Source organism: Gouania willdenowi, chromosome 17 (genome assembly GCF_900634775.1).
Source record: "Gouania willdenowi chromosome 17, fGouWil2.1, whole genome shotgun sequence".
NCBI lineage: Eukaryota > Metazoa > Chordata > Actinopteri > Blenniiformes > Gobiesocidae > Gouania > Gouania willdenowi.
This window is the reverse complement of record NC_041060.1, coordinates 19,804,202-19,824,075: the sequence shown is the minus strand read 5'-3', so window position 1 is coordinate 19,824,075 and position 19,874 is coordinate 19,804,202. Positions and strand designations below refer to the sequence as shown.

Sequence of the window (19,874 nt, the reverse complement as noted above, 5' to 3'; positions counted from 1 at the left end):
TTGCACAGTTATGGCGCTCCAGATAGCAGAAATATGAGGAGGAAATTATAATACAGCGCCATTGGTATCACAGATGAGGTTGAATTATTTGGTCAGTTCTGAGAGCTCAGAGGGAAACCAGCTGTGAGCAAAAATAATGATGCTGACCTGAAAAAACATGTACCCAAAGTGCTTCAAAGCCAGTGCAGTGCAGCCAATTGACCTTCTACAAGCATCCAACTGACTGTCAGTTATTTAAGGGGATTCTTATGGCCTGTGCACTCTTTTCTCTTAGCCTCTCTGACACACAACCAAATAAAGCAGTGCAGCTAATGATGATATAAATCTGTGTCGGAAATATTGCATTAGCAGAGGAAGGAGGCTATGAGTGGAGGGGATGTTATGATGCTATGATAGAACAGAACTGGTATATATATAATTAAATTAAATTGGCCATGTAATGTTGTTACATACATGGAATTTGTCTTCTGCATTTAACCCATCCCTGAGGAGCAGTGGGCAGCCATTTTTGCGGTGCCTGGGGAGCAGTTTGGGGTTAAGGGACTTGCTCAACATCCCACAGTGATGGCCCAGGTGAGGCTTGAACCGGCAGCCGTCCGATTACAAGCCCAGCGTCCTTAACCACTAGGCCAGATAAAAATTATTTTTATTTTGCGAATTTGAGTTTAAAAATAAAAAATAAAATAATAATTAAAATGTTTCATTTATTTTTCCCACCACAGTTTTTTCTGACTTTTTTGCGTTCCAATGTGAGCCAGCCCCCTCTTTGTTTACATGTGTTTACCCTTTGACTATATGTGTGCCACAGGCGTATTCAATTTTTTATTCACACTATGCTGAGATGCTAAGGGAAGAGTTTATTATTTTTTTAATTGTAATGTTATAAAATATGTACTTATCTGATTTCTTAATCAGAAAATTTAAGCTACTGTGAAGTAGCTGTTGCACTTTTGCTTAAACCTGGTTAAAGCTTGAAATATTTGAATGACAGAGCCTCATTTACTTTTTATTTTGGGATTGTTCTATGCATTTTAACTCTTGAGGACAATCACAGCAACAAAGTTGCACTTTTGACAATATATCTGGTGTCTGCAGTCATTTTTAAGTGCATTAAAAAAAACTTGAAAATCGAATCGAAACTCGAATGCTTTTTTAAAAAATCAGAGATTTTTTTTAGGCAAAATCGCCCAGCCCTAGTTTGACCGGTAGTGTATGTGTGTGTGTGTATATATATTTATAACATATATTCAACATAAGAGTACAGGAGCAGAAGTATATATACTTATGCTCCTGTACTCCCATGTTATATGTGACTGTCTTTTCACGTTTCTTGGATGGTATGTTATTGAAACCAAATTTCTGCTCGGGATGAATAAATTCTGACCCTGAATACACCAATTTACCCATGTTGTATGCAGTTTTACCATATTATATCATAACTAATGAGTGAAATAAAATTTTTAGCAGAAGCCAACAATGTTTCTATTCAGGAAAATACCTACAAAATAAAAAAAATTAAAAAAAATTAAATTGTTGAGTTACTTACACTTAGGTCAGGATTTAATTTTTCTAGAGGTAGAATGAGGTAAGTATGCCATATGATACTACCAATTTCCACCCGCCCTATCTCTATCACATATATCACAAATATATCACAATTTTTTACTGCTAAAGAAATGTTTGTAATGCTTTCTCATATGCAAATTGCCTGTTTCTCTGCTTAAAGCTTCTCACAAACAGTATTTACTTACACATGTTTGCATTTTGTGATATGAAATTGAAGTTCTTTGAATTCAAAGACATTTGAAAAGAATCCAAATAACTGCCAGGAGGCTGTTTTTGTCGCTCACTGACATTAGTCGCAAATAATTTGTCTTCTGAAAATCCTGTGTTGAAATTGAAAGAGTTTTATTAGTTTTCTATGCAGAAAAATAGTTTCTACTTAATACAGAATAGAGTGAAATGTGTAAATGGATAAATGTGAATGAAAACAGGAGTGTTCACCATGCATTGAAATAAACTTGTCTGTTTTATTGATCTTAATGGAGACGACCCAATTGGTTCGATATTTGACATCACAAGACATCATTGATGCTTTTGGCTACTAAGCATAATTAAGTATTGATATTTAAATACCTTCCAAAGAGACACTTAAAAGAAACCTTTTTTCATGCAGTGGAAAAGGTCAAACTCGAATTTAAAATCATGCCAGGAGCTTTGTTAAACATTAAAAACACCTTTTAAATAATGATAAATTACATGATATTGTATATATTTACCGCACACAGACTGAACACCATTTTACTGATATATCTATCAACAGAGATTCTGTCAGGAAAGATGACAGAAATAATAATTTGTTAAACCAAAACGACAACAACACCATATCTGTTTAAAAATCAGCAGAATGGCTTCTATTACCACTGATAGCTTTGGCATTTCTACTGTTCAGTTTATTTCGGTAAATAACGCTGGATGGCTGCTCAGCCTGAGTACTTCAGCTAAAGTTAAAATGTCAAGTAGATCATGTTTAGGAGAAATAATTAAACATGAATCCCCCGAATTCAATAATTAAAAACAGCAATGGGAGATAGTGTGATTCCATGAGACTGATTGTGAAAAGGAACAATGATGCTCGAGGTAACACTGAAACGAAATAATACATTCTACCTAAAGGGATGAGAGACTCTTTGGGCCCAGAGAAGCAGAATGAGATGACAGAGGATGGATGGATGGATGGATGGATGGATGGATGGATGGATGGATGGATGGATGGATGGATGGATGGATGGGCTAAACAAGCTGTAGATCAAAAATATTAAAACTAATGAACATTTAACGAAGCACTATTTAATGTAGTGCGGCATGTGCTGAAGCTCTTTGGCCGTATTAAAGCTCTGAATATTCATGAGAAAAAATAATACAGCACTATAAAGTACTGATAGAACAAGCCCTGTTGAGATCCCTGTCTCTACAAGGGGAATAAACGTGAAGGAAGCCATTATAGATTATTCTCTGCTTCACCCCATAGGACACAGCCGAGCTGGCCACATGATTCCTTCCATTCTAACCGACACGGAGCCATTTAAAACAGACGGTGCTCAGCAGATGTATGTGCCGAAGAGTGATGGGCGTGTGTGCCGGTCAAAACCATCACATGTCAAAACAAACGTTTAAAACACATTGCACACAAACGGCGCCATCTGCCAAAAACTTGATATCTCTGCACAATTTCCCCATAAGGGTCTGTGCGTTTTAGACGTTTTACCATTCATTTTTAATGGGGTGGCTCACTCTCAGGGGTCATGAAATATTTATCGAACGCAGAATACAGTGTCAGGCTGTCAATTACAGCGAATGAAAACAGCATGAATCAGAAAATTACTGCAAAACTGCAAGAAATACAGAGGATAGAATCTCATGGTAATATGGGTGTTGAACTAGACCCGCCTTTTCACCTTCCTCTCCACCCACATGCAATTCAGTCGTACTTCGTATTCTGTTGTCCTTGGCAACAGTGTTAAACGATTGTCAAAGCTTTACATTCTTTAATTTGCTAGAGAACAGCTGCCTAAACCCAATTCACAAGGCCACACCCAAAATGATCTAATATTTAGGATCTCTTGTTTCCGCTAAGTGCCTTTGCAAAGGCAATTAAGGAAAATGTGTTGTCGTCTATGTTGTTTTTCTCCCAGAATCAGATGGCAAAGTAGGGCGTGTTTGTGGATAAAAGCAAAAAAAAAAAAAAATTGGGCAAAGTTTTGGGGGAAAAAATACTCATCATTGAAATTAATCTTCCAGTAAACGCATATTGTAAATCATCCCTGAATACAAACTTAATTATTAATAATTGGAGCCAATTGTCTGATTGCAAATGTTTTTTTTTATGATCCATAAAAACAATATCTCCATTTTTATTATCTGCCATTTCTATGTAAGTGAATATCTTGGAGCATTGCCCATAAATTGGAGCGTTCAAGCAACCCAAACATATCAGAGCAGCTGTCCAAGTATGTACTAGGACTCCCTTGTGGTCATAAAAGCCATTAGTCGGAGCATTATTGCACTATTACAGTCAAACACATTGTTTTGTTCTTATCTCCAAGTGAAACCACGAAGCCTGGGTGACTCACAACAACAATAACAGCTTCACTAACGACAATCAATCCTTGAAAGATTGTTTGTGGAGACCTGAAGTCTATTAGCTCGATATCCAATATTAAATCAATGAGAAGGCGTATTCCTCTTTGAACGAATGATTACGATTTATGGGAAGCTTCGGGGCAGCTTCTCACACTGGTAATAACATCTGTCTCTCAGACGATGAGTGGAGCTGGTTTATTTCAACACAAGAGTTATATGAGGTCTTAACCTGACACAAAGGTTAACAGGGTTAATGGTACGAGCAGGCATCTGGATCAAACTGGGATGAAGGCATCGGTAATAATCTCTACAGAGATCTGAGTTTACATTCCAATAACCTGTAAAAGGTGCCATATCTCAATATCTTCCTAAAGGGATTGGCCTTGACAGCACACGTGAAGACAAGGTTATTCATTATACGGCTAAGAGAATATATGGACCATTTCCTGACCTACATCACAATGATGTCAGTATTTTTGCAGCAGGCAAATAAGGACAGATGGAAGAAAGCACAGCATAGCTTAGTTGGTGCCAATATGACGCACAGACATCTGAAGTTATGCTTTATATCTGCTGCCATTGAGAATCAGGACTATAAATATATAGACTCATCAATCAAGCATTTAATGTGAAGGGAAAGTAGGGCTCTATGTTTGTAAGGCATCTGCCTTAAAGGTGCAGTCTGCAACTCTTATAAAAGTGACTTTTTGTCATATTTGCTAAAGCTGTCACTACGTAAGGACAGCTTCACGTCAAACTAGTAGTTTGTGTGAAAACACACAGACTCATTGAGTCCCCCCTGCTGCTTCTGCAGCCTTTGGCAGATTGCCAGAATGCACCACGACCGAGCAAAAAGAACCAATCAGAGCCAGGATTGTGTTTGATGGGTTGTCTGACAGCTGTTGCTCATAGGCCCCACCCCTTTCTCGGAACTAGAGCGCCGTCTTTTTTACAGTGTATGGTCTGGAGGAGTAGAAGATGGAATTGGTGACTTTTCTGCTTGAAAGGTAATTACTGCTGCTTGATTTACATTATGTTTGATTTGTAATTGTTACACTAGAACTCTGCGGAGCAGCCTCCCTGTGAGCTGCTGTAAGTGACACTGGGTTGTTGCTGCTGCTGAGGTTTGTGCTCATAGAGAGAGAGAAGCGCTGCAGTAATATGCTTTTAACAGAGCATGTTATATTACTGTGATGTTGCTGTCAGACTAACGTTAGCTTGTTAGCTCCTCTGAGGGAGGGACTTGGGAAAATAATGAAAATAATAATTTTATTTTATTCAGACCGATATGTCGGTTTTTCCAAAATGCCAAGTGGCAGTTTTGACTTTTTTACTTCTAAATGTTCTTTTGTGGCATTTGTGGAGTTGTTCTCCGACCTAAATCCTCCAATAGGCATTTACTCGCAAACAAATGTTGAATTTGCCACTCCAAAGTTTGTTAATGACTTCACCAAAAACAATAGTTTTGCTGTCAAATGGTCGTGTGACTTGAACTTTGGAAAAATGTTGTGGGTTGCATTGTGGGATTTTGAGTCCCACATAAGAATGCAAAGATGAAGTGTCATTCTTATCGTCATTTCTTGTGTTTGTGATACACAGTCGCTCTAATTTCGGTCGTTATCAGGTGTTTCTGTGGAAGCCACCATATCAAAATCAAAAAATTTTTCGTTAAACAACTTTCAATCTGTGAAAACACCAGAAATGTCACTTTGGCAGTGCATTTTTAGGGTCACACTGGCACCAGTAGTGGATGAGAACAACTTTAGGATGATATAGAGGTACAGTTAGAGGCAGTTTAACTTCCACAAATACATACATGATCAGGCCGGTGCAGACTGACTGGACTGTCCTGAATTTACCAAAACTTGTGCCCTGAGTCATTGGGTTAATCTTTAACCCATTGACTTTACATTACAGGTAACTGGTCCAAAAAACGGAACGGTTGGATGTTTTTAATGTTTCAATCAGTAACAGAATTAGCATCAAACTATCTTTATAATATCACGTTTAAAAACAAATGTGCACTGAGGTGGTGAAACTTTAAAGTACTTAAAGCCTACAAATACCTTTTTTAGGGTCAAACGTTATTTAGATGGAATGGAGGGTAAACGCTGCAGGGTAGACACTTCATACGGTTGCGTTATTTAACTTCGACAGTGTAGATTTCAAGTCTAAAAGGGACGGACAAGAAAAGCTGTAACTCGTGCTAAACTGGCGTAAACAACAGTAACTTGGAGGAAAATATGCCACAGGCTTTACATCATCTATTTAAATTTGTCACTTGTACACAAATGAGGATAGACTGCTGTCAGATTGTTTTCTCGAGACATTATTCAATCTCAAATAAGAAGTGTCTTGTGAATGCCAGGCATTTGCACCAATTGACCTCAGTGAGATCAAAGGAATGTTTTCAGACGAGCCTACGTGAGACAGAAATATCTGAGGAAACCTTTGGATGAGCCTCACAGAGAGGATTTCTCCAAGGACCAAGAGGAGACTGAAAGATTGGGCTGAAGAGAGATTTACTAGAAATACAGCGTGAGTATATTTGTACTGTAAAGGAATTTCTTTATTAAAAACTGTTACTTTCCCTTGTGTAGAAATCCACACATAAAAACTTTTACTTTCTGGTTTTTGGTCACTTTTGGTCTATAATGATGTGTGATTTAATGTGTGCTAAGTTTTTGGACAGAGCAGTGCTCTCCACCCTGTTCCCTTGTTTGGGAAAGCTTAATTCTTCATGCTTAAAAGAGAATGTATACAGTATATTGTAAACCTTTTTGCTACTAAATAATCTGTGGGCAGGTGAGGACCCCCTTAGGAAGGTGACCCCCGTTAATTGCTGACACGCTAACATGCAAGGACCAACAGATACCACAAACACTGTATAAAACATGTGCATCTGTGTTTGTGCGGCCCACCTAGGACGGTGACAGTTGCTCGGGCGGTGCGGACCGGCATTGTAAAGATGGCGCATTTGTATTCCCCCTCGTCTGACAGCTGCACGTCAGCGATGGTGATGGTGAGCTCGGTTGAAGTTGAGTGGAGCAGCTGGATGCGGTTATCTCTGAGTGCTGGGGGAATAATAAAAAGAAAAACAAGATTGTTAGATTTGTGCAAATATAAAGTCTGTTACATATTTCATTGTACTATTACTTTTATTTTTATTTGTACAAACATTTTCTTCCAAATAGACATATAATCTAGACCAGTGATTCTCAACTGGTGGGTCGGGGCCCAAAAGTGGGTCGCGGCCCTGTACTGGGTGGTTCGCAGACAGCTGGTCAAAAATGAATAAATACCTGATGTCTCTCATGTTGGACTTGTCTTATATTTTGAAAGAAACATTTCTTTTGACAGGCATGCTGTGAAATGCATGTTGTACAGGAAAATATTTAGATTTATGTTTTTAAAAAGATTATATATATGTGCATTTTCAACAGCCATTTTTGAAAACCTAAATTTGGTTGGTTGAATAAAAAAATTTTTTAAATGTGGGTCGCAATTTAACAACCGTGGCAAAATGTGGGGCCCAGGGTGAGACCAGTTGAGAACCCCTGATCTAGACGAATTAACCAAATACATGTCACTGAAAGATGCTATAAAAAGTCAGAGAACTATATGTCAATATTTGGCAAAAGCAAAAGGAGTTTAATCACAGAATACAAAAGAAAGCATGCATGACAAAAATAATGTCAAAATGAAGATGATGCAAATGAAAAGCAGCTAATCCATGGTGCAACAATTAGTCTGAAAGATGAGGGAAAGAGAAAAATAAAGCTAGGTTTGAAAGAGACAGGTGATGGAGGTTCAGAAAGAGAAGAAGGAAAACAAAAGTACTGGAAACTCTGAGAAGATGCAAAAAGAAATTATGAAATACAGTAGATGAAAGAACAGAAGGAGGGGCTAATAGGGATGGCACAACTTGGACAAATTTGGAAGTGATAAAAATAAGAAGTGATTAGAAGGCACTCAGTAGAATATAAGACATAGACCGCGAGATAAAAGGGAAGCTGGGCTAGAGTGGGCTGAGCACAGTGAGTGAGAGGAAAACTAGAAAGTCGAGACGATGATGGGCAGAATTTAAATTATGGAAAAGAAGAAGGTGAAATGGAAAAGGGAGTGGAGTGGGAGAGACGGGTTTGGGAGGAAAAATGATGTAAAACAGCGAGAGAAGAAGCAGGAGAAGAAGGAAAGAGAGCGGTGATGAAGATGAAGAGGTGAGTGAGAGGAGTAAAAATAGCCGAGATGTAAACGCGAACAAGGCGAAGGAAGACAAAGCGCGTAGAGAGAGAGGAGAGGGACGCAAATTGAAAATGAGAGACAGGAGAAAGTGCAAGACACCAAGAAATAAACAACAAAGAAATATCAAATGGAGGAAACAAACAGTAAGAAACACAAGAGGAGAACATGAGTGACTGATGGGTGGAGGAGGGAGGAGGGGTGCATGGGGCGAGGATGAAGAAAACATAAGAGAGACATAAATAGTTTTGTCATCAATGAGAAATCCAGCCATGAAAGAAGGAGAGTGCAAGCGACCGAGATGGATGATGATGATGATGATGATGAAATGCTACGAAATAACCACTCATTTCCGTGATAGCATTGACCTCTGCAGTGCTAGTGCACTGGGATTGCTGCCTGTCTCACTGCCTTCCCATCACACCGTCTATATAGACATACAGTATCTGTCTCTCTCTGTGTCTTAGTAAAGGCTTCTCAGCTTTGTTTTCCAGTGCCATCATATGGAGCTGGTTCTCCACAAATAAAGACAGGTGACATCAGAAAAATGTAATAGAAACTTGAATGGTTGAGTCAGTGAATCAGTTTGGGCTGGGCAAAAAATTGTTTTAATTGATTAATTGAATTTGTAGATAAAAGCAATTTTTATTATTTATTTATTTATTTCTTGAGGACAATCACAGCAATACAGTTGCACTTTTGACAATATATCTGCAGTCAATATGTCTGCAGTCATTTTTGAATGCATTCAAAATAAAATTGAAAATCAAATTGAAACTATTTTTTCCATAAAAAATCTGATATTTTTCTTAGGCAAAATCGCCCAGCCCTAAAATTAGTCGTAGTCACTTGTCCTCAAAGTTCTTTTAAACTAAATATCATGAGTCACTGAGGTAAAAAGTGTTGCTTGATAAAAAAGTACCATCACAATTGATGTAACAAATAAATTAGGGATACATGAAAAGGTTTACAAATAAAAACAAATTAAAAAAATCTAGAAATACATGACATCTCTTTTCGTTCATTTTCCATACAGTACGAGTACGTCATTCAGACATCCTGCAGTTTTCATGTTTACTAATTCAGATGTAATACAGTACAGACATACATATATGTATAGCATGTTGACGCATGTGTAAAGTATATAAATCTCATGGAAATGACAAATCATTGCCATGCATTTCACTGTGTGTCGGAGCGTCCCATCTTTGTTTGTATTCAACCTTTTGTGTTCGCCCAGTGTTTCCCAACCTTTTTCGTGTCGTGACCCCATTTTTAAATCACAAATTTCTTCCTATTTTTTTAAATCATGTTTGTCATACTAGGTTACAAGTACAGTATTAGTGCACAAAGTGATGAGATGATCAGATATTTTCAATCTGCATTTTATTTGAACTATTTGAACACACAATCCCGAAACAGTTGTTTGAGATTGTGAGTGGTATTTTAATTTAAAATAAAATAATAATAATTTTAGCTCTTTGAGCTTTCTGCCTCTTCCTCTATTTATGTGCTATTATGTATCACATTTTTAATTGTGCAAAATAAATAAATAAATAAATAAATTAATCTTTCTTTTTTAATTCTAATCATTATTTTTTTATTTTATTATTACAAGTTTGTGGCTTTTGAAGAAGAAAGGTTTAAAGTCTAATAACTGAGTGTCATCACAGGGAATGTGTGAACATAGGGAAGAAACCCTTTATGACCTGTTAGAAAAAGTGACACTTTGCGTAGACATTGATTTTGTCTTGATGACTAAGCATGTTTCAGATTGTTTAAATAGGAATTGACAAAGAAAAAAAGTAGTTGAGTTTATGCACACCGCAGTGCAGAGTATATATCTCAAAAATATCATTGGTACATTGGTACCCCCCCCCCCCCAGTGTTCTCTTTATTGTCATCTCCTTGTCGAAACACATCTAAGTTTCTGTCAATATCACTGTTACACATACATATTCTCTCTCTCACGCACGCACGCACACACACACACACACTATAGCATTTTTCCCGTTATTTTATCCAACACCACTTTATCTTCATGCCTTATCACTGAGCAAGGTGACCACATTTGTCTTCATGAGTTACCCTCTAAGTGTGTGTGGTATAGCTTCGGTCACTCTCTGACAAACACACACCCACACCCACACCCACACATACACATACACACACACTAAAGCCATTGTGCTATTTGGACACTCTTCTAATTCTCCTCTCCTCATATCTCGTCTGTCCCCTAGCTCTCTAACTCTTTTTCTTGTTCGTTTTCTGCTTTTTTTTTCTTACATATCTACATTTTCTAATCTCTTCTGACTCCAGGCTCTCTTTCTCTTTCAGTCTGTCCTTTGTTCATTTTTTTTTCTTCATTATATAAATGTATGTGGTTCGCCTGCGAGGACAGGTGAGATGAATTTTCAAAAAAACAAAATGATATCTAGTTACAGAGGGGTATTGATCCAAGCGGCTGCTGAAAATTGTATATGAGCCATACACTCTAACCTGGTGCAGGCAACGTAAACAGTCCGCCGATAGATCATACTCTACCGTTCGGCATCAGGTTATATGTTGAAGAAGAAGAGAAAGGAATATCAACAATCAATATCGAGCCCTCAATTAACCTATACCGTGTCAGGGAAACAAGAAGAAACATAAACATGCTCAGTGAGAACATGAAAAAGCCCCACAAGACTAATGTGTATCATGCATCCTGTTCTGAAGAAGAATGACCCACTGACCCATGACTTTTAACAGAATCAGTGCTGAAAGGAAATGGTCAGATGAGTTTTCTGTTATTATGTGGCTGCTAAGAATAAATAATAAACTCGATGATTTGCATTTGCTGATGAAAATGCAGGTGAGGATGAAGATAAAACAGGTAGGACAGTAAACCTTCACAGAATCAGCTTTTATTTTGAAGGGGCCATCTGCCACCTTCACAGAATCAGCTTTTATTCGTATAAACCCTAAGTATAAATACTCAATATGACCTGTCAGAGTCAGAATTACCCCTCGGAGTTAGTATAAGTCCTCAGAGTCAATATACTGTCATTGTTCTATTAGGGTTGAATGGGTCATTTTTAATTTATTTTTGCCAACTAATCAATAACCATTAAATATACAAAAATGCCAAAATGCAGCATAACTGTCCTGAATATGCTGAAGTGTCCTGGTCGATACTAGAGGAGAGTTTATTAAAAGCCACACCACAAACTTTGTGGTCTAAAGAGTTGATGCATATGAAATATTTTAAATTATTCCTCAGGCCAATATACAGCGCTAGACAGTATCAATGCTCTGGGCGGGGCTTCCCTCTTGAAATACCGCCCATGTAAGTTTGGAGAGACGGACTGTCTTTGACCAGGTCATGTGACCTGGAGAACGCCTAGAGAATGCGTCACTTTACGACAGTCACGTGACCGCAGGCTCTGATATACTGATTGGGCTAAGGCTTTTGTAAGTATTTTTCCACTTGATCGACTCCTGGTCATGACTGAGGCAAGCAAAATGTTTAAAACTGCTTCTGAGGAGGCTAAAAACAGAAAAGGTGAAAGGGATCGTGCTCAAGGGAAAACAAGAGTCCATCTTGGAGTTCGCTCGTTGGCGTCGGATGAAAGAAGAAGCGAGATGTAAAACCTATTCTCTTTTCTCAACTTTCTCAACAGAACTCCATAGTCTAAATGTGTAAATCTTAAGGTGCATTCACACCGAACGCAACCGCAGCGCTGCAGTAGTTTCCTTCGCCCCTGATGTGTCGCTTGCACATAGCGGTGCTTTTTGGTCACTCCATCTCTTCATCGCTCCGGTGACGCAATATCCAGGTAACTCTGTGTGTGCGTGTGTGTGTGTGTGTGTGTGTTGTGTTGATCACTTCTTTTCCTTCTTGCTCTGCTTTTACGGTTTAAATGATAAACTTAGAGAGATTTTAAAGGATGAGTTCACTCAGAATGTGCTATGATCAGTAGTTACTGTGGTTTTCCAGAAGTTAACCGCTTTAATTTTGCCCCGATAAATTGAGGAAGCGTACAACCTCCGCAGCAGCCGTCTGCACTGAAGCGGGAGGGAACATGGGGGGGCTGCAGCCTCCGCCCTACACACAGTGAAGGACGAGGGATTTGTCGCTTTAAGTCGCTTAAAACGTTCAGATTTTTCAACTTTGAGCGACGCTCAAATTACACGTCACGTCGCTTTAGGGGAGATAACTTGAGATTGCGTCATTTACAATGATTTTAATGTAATCGCGTTGCTTCATTCAGTCGTGTTCGACTTAAGGCATTTCGCACAAGCGACAGATTGCTACTTACATAAAACTAACTTTACTTTTCTTTAATAGTGAGTCGATGATCTCTCTTCAACCAACAGGTCAACTAATGTCTGCATACACAATCAAAAGACGAAGGGAGGCTGACCTTACTGTTTATAGATTTCTGCGACAGTGCTGCAGCGCTTGTGGCCACTAGGGGCGCTTGATGTGAAGGTTACAGTTCTAGCGCCCCTAGTGGCCAAAAGTTACACAGTATTCCTTAAAGAATATACTGTATTGTAATAAACTCCAAATTCACCAGGATGTGGAATTATTTTCTCTGTCTACTATTCAATAGTTTTCAGACAATATTGATAACATATAATGACAGACAAATAATTGAGTTTAACCATTTATTATCCATTCAAGATGTCTTATCGCTGAGGTGTGGGGATTGTTATTGATGTCCTGGGAAGAAAAGGTTATTTGATGAGGTTTCTTTTGGGGACTGGAAGGTCACAAAGAATGGGAAGAGGGGACAAGAGTCGCTTTTTTTTCAACTGGGTGTGGATGTGATGTGATTAAGTAAAGTGTGATTGATTGAGAGTGAAGGAATCACACAGTCTGCTCGTGCTACTAAATGAGGAGGACAAGTTCCCGGACAAAAAATCTACAGAAAAACAATGATAAAGCATACATCTTCATTAATTAAGATTTGAATTTGGACCTTGACATTTTCTGTTCTTGAGTCTGGGATGATAAGAATGACATCACATGCACAACTGTGCACTTCATGTCTGCTGTACTTAATGAAGCAAACACACTCAATGTCACTTTATGCTAATATCTAAAGCCTTAAATCACGACTTTCTCGCTGTAAAAGGTTCACTACTTTGTGGATTAACTTAACTCAAACCAATTACCGGTACTTTGTTTGAGGTGTTGAATAGAGTTCCTAATTTTAATATTAAATGTAATGTAGCTACCAACAACCCGCACAATAATGTCAAACTGATAGGCACTACTTAGCATTTAACAAAATCCCCTGCTGCAATGATACACATTTGTAGTTATAGCATGTCGGGATTTTAGATAGTGACGTTGCGCACACACACACACACACAGGCACAAAATACACAAATTCTGTGATAAAGTATAAAAGTTTCAAGGACCAAATGTTTTACTGTGGAGCAGTTTGTAAAAATGAGCATAAGCTAATACAACTTGAGGACTCAGGCGTACCCACTTCCTTTTAGTTCTTTAATTGTGTTCTTACATCATGAAAACAGGTTAACAGGCTTTAAATGACCTACATGCTCTAACTATCACATTATACAACACTAAAATCACTAATCGAGGAATGTATTTGTAATAGCTTTTAAAAAATCTATATTGTGGTACATCATGGGTCAGTTGAGAAGAATCTAAGACGCCAGGAAAGTAGTAAAATACTTAATCTCCACAGAGCTGTCTTGATAGAAAATCATTGAGACCCATACGCTTCTTTACTGGAAGAATTTCAGATGACAATAAGGTTATTCTGACAGGGCTGCTTAATGGAGGTGTCCACCCGTGGTCAAAAAATTTAATTCGAAAAAACACAATTCTTTACTATAATGTACGTGATATACAATTATTTTAAGTGCCATGAAACACAGTGACTGTACAAAATATACACTACTGCTCAAAAGTTTTAGAACACCCTAAATTCTCCAGTTATGTATTGCAATTCAAGTCGTGCAAGTCCAATGAAAAGCTCGAAATGGTACAAAGATAAGTTCTGAACAGCCGGAGGTAAAAAAAAAAAAAAGGTGTGGTTACACAAAAATGGAAAAATAATGTACATTTCAGAATTATACAATTAAACCTTTTTCAGGAAACACAAAGTGGGTTAACAATTTAAAGCTGTTCTGCAGCAATGAAAGCTGGTGCTACTAATTCCTACAGGTGTTCCAACTTTTCTTCATTACTTACAACCCACACTGGAACACACTGTGGTACCAGAACCTCATGAGCATCAGGTGAACAGTATTGTTTATGAGTTCCATGATTTATTTTTCAACTACAATTGCTGATTTGTTCTATGCTTTCAGTGCAATGACACAATAAACTGAATACATTTCAGCAAAAAACTGGAAAAAGTGTGGTGTTCCAAAAGTTTTATGTGAACTAATTTGTTGTTCTTTTAAAAATACAAGTTATTTTTGGCACTTGAGTCATGTGACCATCGTCTTTCTTTCAAGGTTTCACTCATGTTGAAATGTTATTGAGATTTATTTAATATAAAATAGTTTTCTGCTGCTTTTATTCTAACACATTACTATTTGTTTCATGTCACAGATGTTGGTTCCACCTCAGGGTGTGTGTGATAAGTTGTCAGTGAAATGAGACTTTAGGTTGGTTCTTCTTCTATTGCGCAATTCTTCTTCACAATGTAAATGGTGTAGCAACACTGCCACAGAAGTTCATGCATGGTACCGTAGCAAAAATTATATTAAATGATGCGTCTACGCACATCTTTGTAGTCAACATTATCAATTATGTTACTAATCATTTTTGCATTATTGTGTACGTTACACACATTGCGGTCCATATATTTAACTGTATTTTTTCTTTTGCCCCCCCCCGCCCCCGGCAAGAATCTCCAACTCCGCCTATGCTCTATCTTCTTACTGTATTTACTTGTTTCCAAATACTTGTTCAAAAACACAGGTTAGCTTAATTTGACCACAGGAGTGAGTCCACTTGTACCTCAGTGTCCAAAGTGCACAATCTCTCATCGTGTTCTAGAGGAATAGGCTCCGGTTCCTCAAAACATGATAAGCAGAAGACAGTTGATCAATAAATGGATAGAAATCACCACCTGTGCACAGATGTGCAAACAGCATCTTCTTTAAACCTGTAATAAAGGAGTGTGTATTCATGTGTTTCTAAATACGATCAGAGAAGCTGATATGATGATGAAGCATCTGTGAGTTGATTACATCACAAGTACGACATCTGTTTATCAGTGCACTACACTTTTGGTACCTTTTGTGTGAAAGTGTGTCTGAAACCGAAGCCTGCGTGCAAATGTGGCTTCGGCCAGACAGTGGTTCATGTTAGCAGCTCAAATTCGAGACCGGATACTCCCCAAAGGTTCAACTGTTGATCAGGTCACGGCTATTTTTGCCTACTCGTCCTCATCCTCCACCTCCTCTTCTTCTTCCTTTCCCCCCACAATCTTTCTCATGCTCTTTAAACTTCAAACATCCAGTGAGAGGAGGGACTTTCCGACCGCACGCACGCACGCACACACGCACACACGCACACACACACACACACTTTTATCTTCTGCCTCCTAGCACATCGCTGACCAACTCTACCAAAAAACTCCCTCCCTCCAATTTGAATTGACTTTATTGGCTCAGCAGGAGGAAAACCTGCCAAGTACATCCCTTTACATACTGATTTTTGAAAGAACTCTTGGCCCCATCTTCCTCATAGCTTCTCAATCTATTTGTCTTCTTCATAAGTCAGCCTAAATCTTCCATCGACCTCACTCTCCTGCATCACTCGTTGTCAATCTTTAAACCAATCTTTCCTTCCTTCTCCCCTCCTGCCTTGTTGTTCCTCATCCTCTACTTCTGCCCAGCCTTCCCATTTTCTTTCCATCACTCAGTCCTCCCCAATGTCACACTCCAATTTTCCCCCACATCCGCCCTTTAGCTTACACTCCCATTGAAAGAGCCTGGTACTAAGTTTCCTGTTTTTTCCCTCCTGTCTAGCGAACGTTCGCGACACCCTTCCATCTGTTTTTCTATATTCTCCACAGCTTCCTAATTATCTGTCTTCTCCGACAGCTGATCTGGGTTCAGTGACCGCATGCTACCCTTTATCGTGACGACTTCACTGATCTGAGAGTTTCCATTGATCCTGATCATTCCACCAACTATAGGAAATACTCTCTCTCACACACACACACACATACGCACACACTACCCAGATTTCTCCCTGTGGATTTGCTTTTCCTCCTCTCAGTTCACGTGTCTCCCTCAGCTTCAGAATGAATTATACAGTAAATAATTATCTAGAGGCATAGCATATGAGCGTACATGTAAATGGATAGTAGCAAACGAGTCGTGTTACCACAGGTAAGGAGACATTGAATCAAAGGGGCATTACCATAGTTTCAGTTCAATCCTGAGAGAGAAATGCCCTAAATGGTTAATTCGTCTAACGCAACATGCAAATAAAATCCTGCCACTTTCTATTACAGTAACAGCAATGAGAAATTAAACCCTGGCAAGTACAATAATCATTGACATGTCTTATAGCAGGAATGGTCAACTTCTTTCACAGATATGTAATGTTTTGATATGTGGACTACATTATCATCTTTCATGTCAGCATGTAAAATAATGACCAATCTGAGCATTAATTCAGGAAACAAACAACAAAGGGTCTTTTTTTCCCCTTGATTTGTATATTTTACTTTAATCTAGTGGGCTCTTTATGTACTTTTGAGTTTTTGTTTTCACTTTGTGATTTTTTTGTTGCAATATATTTTTGTGTAATTTTGTATATTTTTCTCTCATTTTGGATGGTTTTGTTGTCATTCTGTGGGTTTTCGGAGGCAATTTGTGCATTTCCTATGGGGGCCGCACAAAATTTCGCCACATGTGGCCCCCAGGCCGCCAGTTGCTTACATCTGTCCTACAGAGTAGAGACATGCTACTTGCTTAGTCTGGTGCAAACGGATTTCAAGGAAAGCACAGGAGAGTGAGAAAATGTTAATTTCATCGCCTCAACAGGAAAACAATAAATCTGAGGAGATTCAATCACCTGGAATTCATTCTGATTGAGAAATCTGGTTGTAAACACCTACAAAAAACAATTTATTTTGATCCAGATTGGCTTATTTTAATTAGATAAAGGTGGTTACACAACTCTCTCTTATCAGGTTGGCATTTAAACGATGACTTATTCACAATGTAACTGCAGCTACTGATTGCTTGTTCCTATAGGCTGCCATTAGTTGTGATAGAGCTGGACAGTATGGATCAAAAAAGATGATTCTGGCACGCAGGCCTTTTATTAACAGTTAGCTGCACAATATCAACATACTGTATGCCACTTTGGCTTTTTCTCTCATAATGTAGCCTGACAACTGTGACTAAAAAAAAAAGTGTTTAAAAAAACAGCAAAACACTGAATACGAGCATTAATAGAAAATGCAAGAAAATAACTATAAAAATCTAAATTATCCACAGCACTTTGTTTTCAATAATGTATTCTCACTCTAAACTGAGTCACTCCTGCAGGCAAGTGAACCCTATTGTCTCTTCCTGCTGCCTTTTTTTTTTTATTTATTTTTTTATTGAAAGCAGATTCATAAAAAGCAAAGTGGGACGTACAATGTGATTTTTTGATTTGATTGACTTTGATACCAAGTGCATGTTTGCAGCTCATTTATATAGGCCTCCACAGGAAAAATTCCCTTGTGTGGTTCGTCCTCCATTGTGCAGAAGCTGAGTGTGTACGCGTGCCTAGACCTTTTGGAAGACGTGCAGGCAGAAACGGTTTTATTACCAAGAGTGAGAAGAGTAGATCAATGCCGCTTTCATCTAGCGTTATCAATCTCCACGCCGAAGTCTCCAGCAAATAATGAAAAGTGCATTTTACAAAATGACACGTAATTCCTTCAAGGCTGAGCAGCGTGCTTGTTTATGGGTAAAATGCAAAGTTAAAGAAAACTAAAGGAAAAATACACCTACTTTGATAAAGTGCTGGCAAAGTGTCTAATGAGGCAGCAGAGACCTTTACAATTTGAGTTCTATGGCAGAGTTAATTTATAGACCTTAAAACTGCAATTCTGTACTATCAGAGGAAAATCACGACCATTAAAGTAAGGATGTAAATTAAAAACCTGTTTAATTAGGCTAAAGACCGTTAACCTATTTGAAAAAAAGATAACAGCTTAGCTTAAAAAAAAGGTAACAGAAGGAGGCAAAAGGTCAATTATCACATTGTCATTTTAATATTAGTGAAACACCATTATAAATTTCATTCTTCATGTGTGTTATCCTTTTCATTGGACCTTTTGGTTTTTCTCATATGAGTCTTTGTTGAATAAAAATCTTTAGAGAAACCAATGCAAAACAGTGGAGAAAAGCTATGATTGGAGTTCCTATTGCTGTCTGTCATTGCTGTGATGTGCGTTGTTCCTAAATTCTCCACAGAGCCTTCGCATAAAACTTTGACTGATGTAAAGTGGATCAATAGTTTTTTTTTTTTTTGTCTTTAAGGAAATGTCAAAAGCAACATTTCCCGCCTTCCATTTAGAGGACCGTGGCGCGCTACTTTTTTTGAGCATTGTCAGTTTCACTCTGAGAGGCTGAGTAGGGATCATACCATCAATTTTAATCAGCCGTGTGCTTAGCCAGTTAAGACTGCTTAACTCTGCAAACTTTTGAAAGTGCTTTGAAGGTTTGTTAGGAAGTAATTTACAAGTTACAGTACTTTTCACTCAAGTTGATGTGTGTTTACTTCACATCCTCTCACTCAGCAAGATTCTTCCTCTTCACCTTGGTTTTTAAATCACCAAAGGACCATTACCTTGGCATTTTGAACCCGGGAAGATTATGGGTTTGTCTGATGTTTGCTTTAGTAGAAAAAAAACGACACCAAATAAGAAATAAGCAAAAGCATGGATAAAATGGGAACACATATTGTAGGTTTTTCAAGACAAAACTGTCGTTTGCTTAATTCAAAGGATGATACTCAAGGATTCTTATGATGTGCAATGTAAAATTGTCTCGTTGCATAATGCTAAGGCCATTATTTTTGCTCTACCATAACCTCGGTTCCCAACATTCATAGACAGTCTGGAAAAAAAAAAAAAAAAACAGTTCTTCACGCCAGTTGAGGACAATAAGGTGATAAATATACTGATGAATCACAAGGATTCATAAATGTAATATGAAATATAAAAAAAAAATTACAGTATGTAATACAGAATAGCTCAAAATATTTACATTATAAAACATTTACATCTATTGTCAGGAGCCTTGTGCACAAAATCCTAAAATCCATCTTGGAAGCTGTTAAAGAGACTAGCTCAGTCAGCTTTATATCTTTAGCTGATTCCAGTCCAATGGGGCAGCAAATTGAAACAATTTCTTTTGGAGTTTAGTGCGGGCTTTGGGAACATTTAACAATATCAAATCTTAGAGTACAGAGAATATCCACCTCTAGACTCCTTAAACTA

The 19,874-nt window shown here is 38.1% G+C and overlaps 1 protein-coding gene across 3 annotated transcripts in view; it reads right to left on the bottom strand.

The window, feature by feature from the left end:
* cadm3 (cell adhesion molecule 3) overlaps positions 1–19,874 on the bottom strand; it is a 116,386-nt gene that overhangs the window by 39,647 nt on the left and 56,865 nt on the right. For all 3 annotated transcript variants that reach the window (XM_028472635.1, XM_028472636.1, XM_028472637.1), the window contains exon 4: positions 7,065–7,217. In XM_028472635.1, the coding sequence (XP_028328436.1) occupies positions 7,065–7,217 (153 nt within the window). The remainder of the gene's footprint in view (positions 1–7,064; positions 7,218–19,874) is intronic.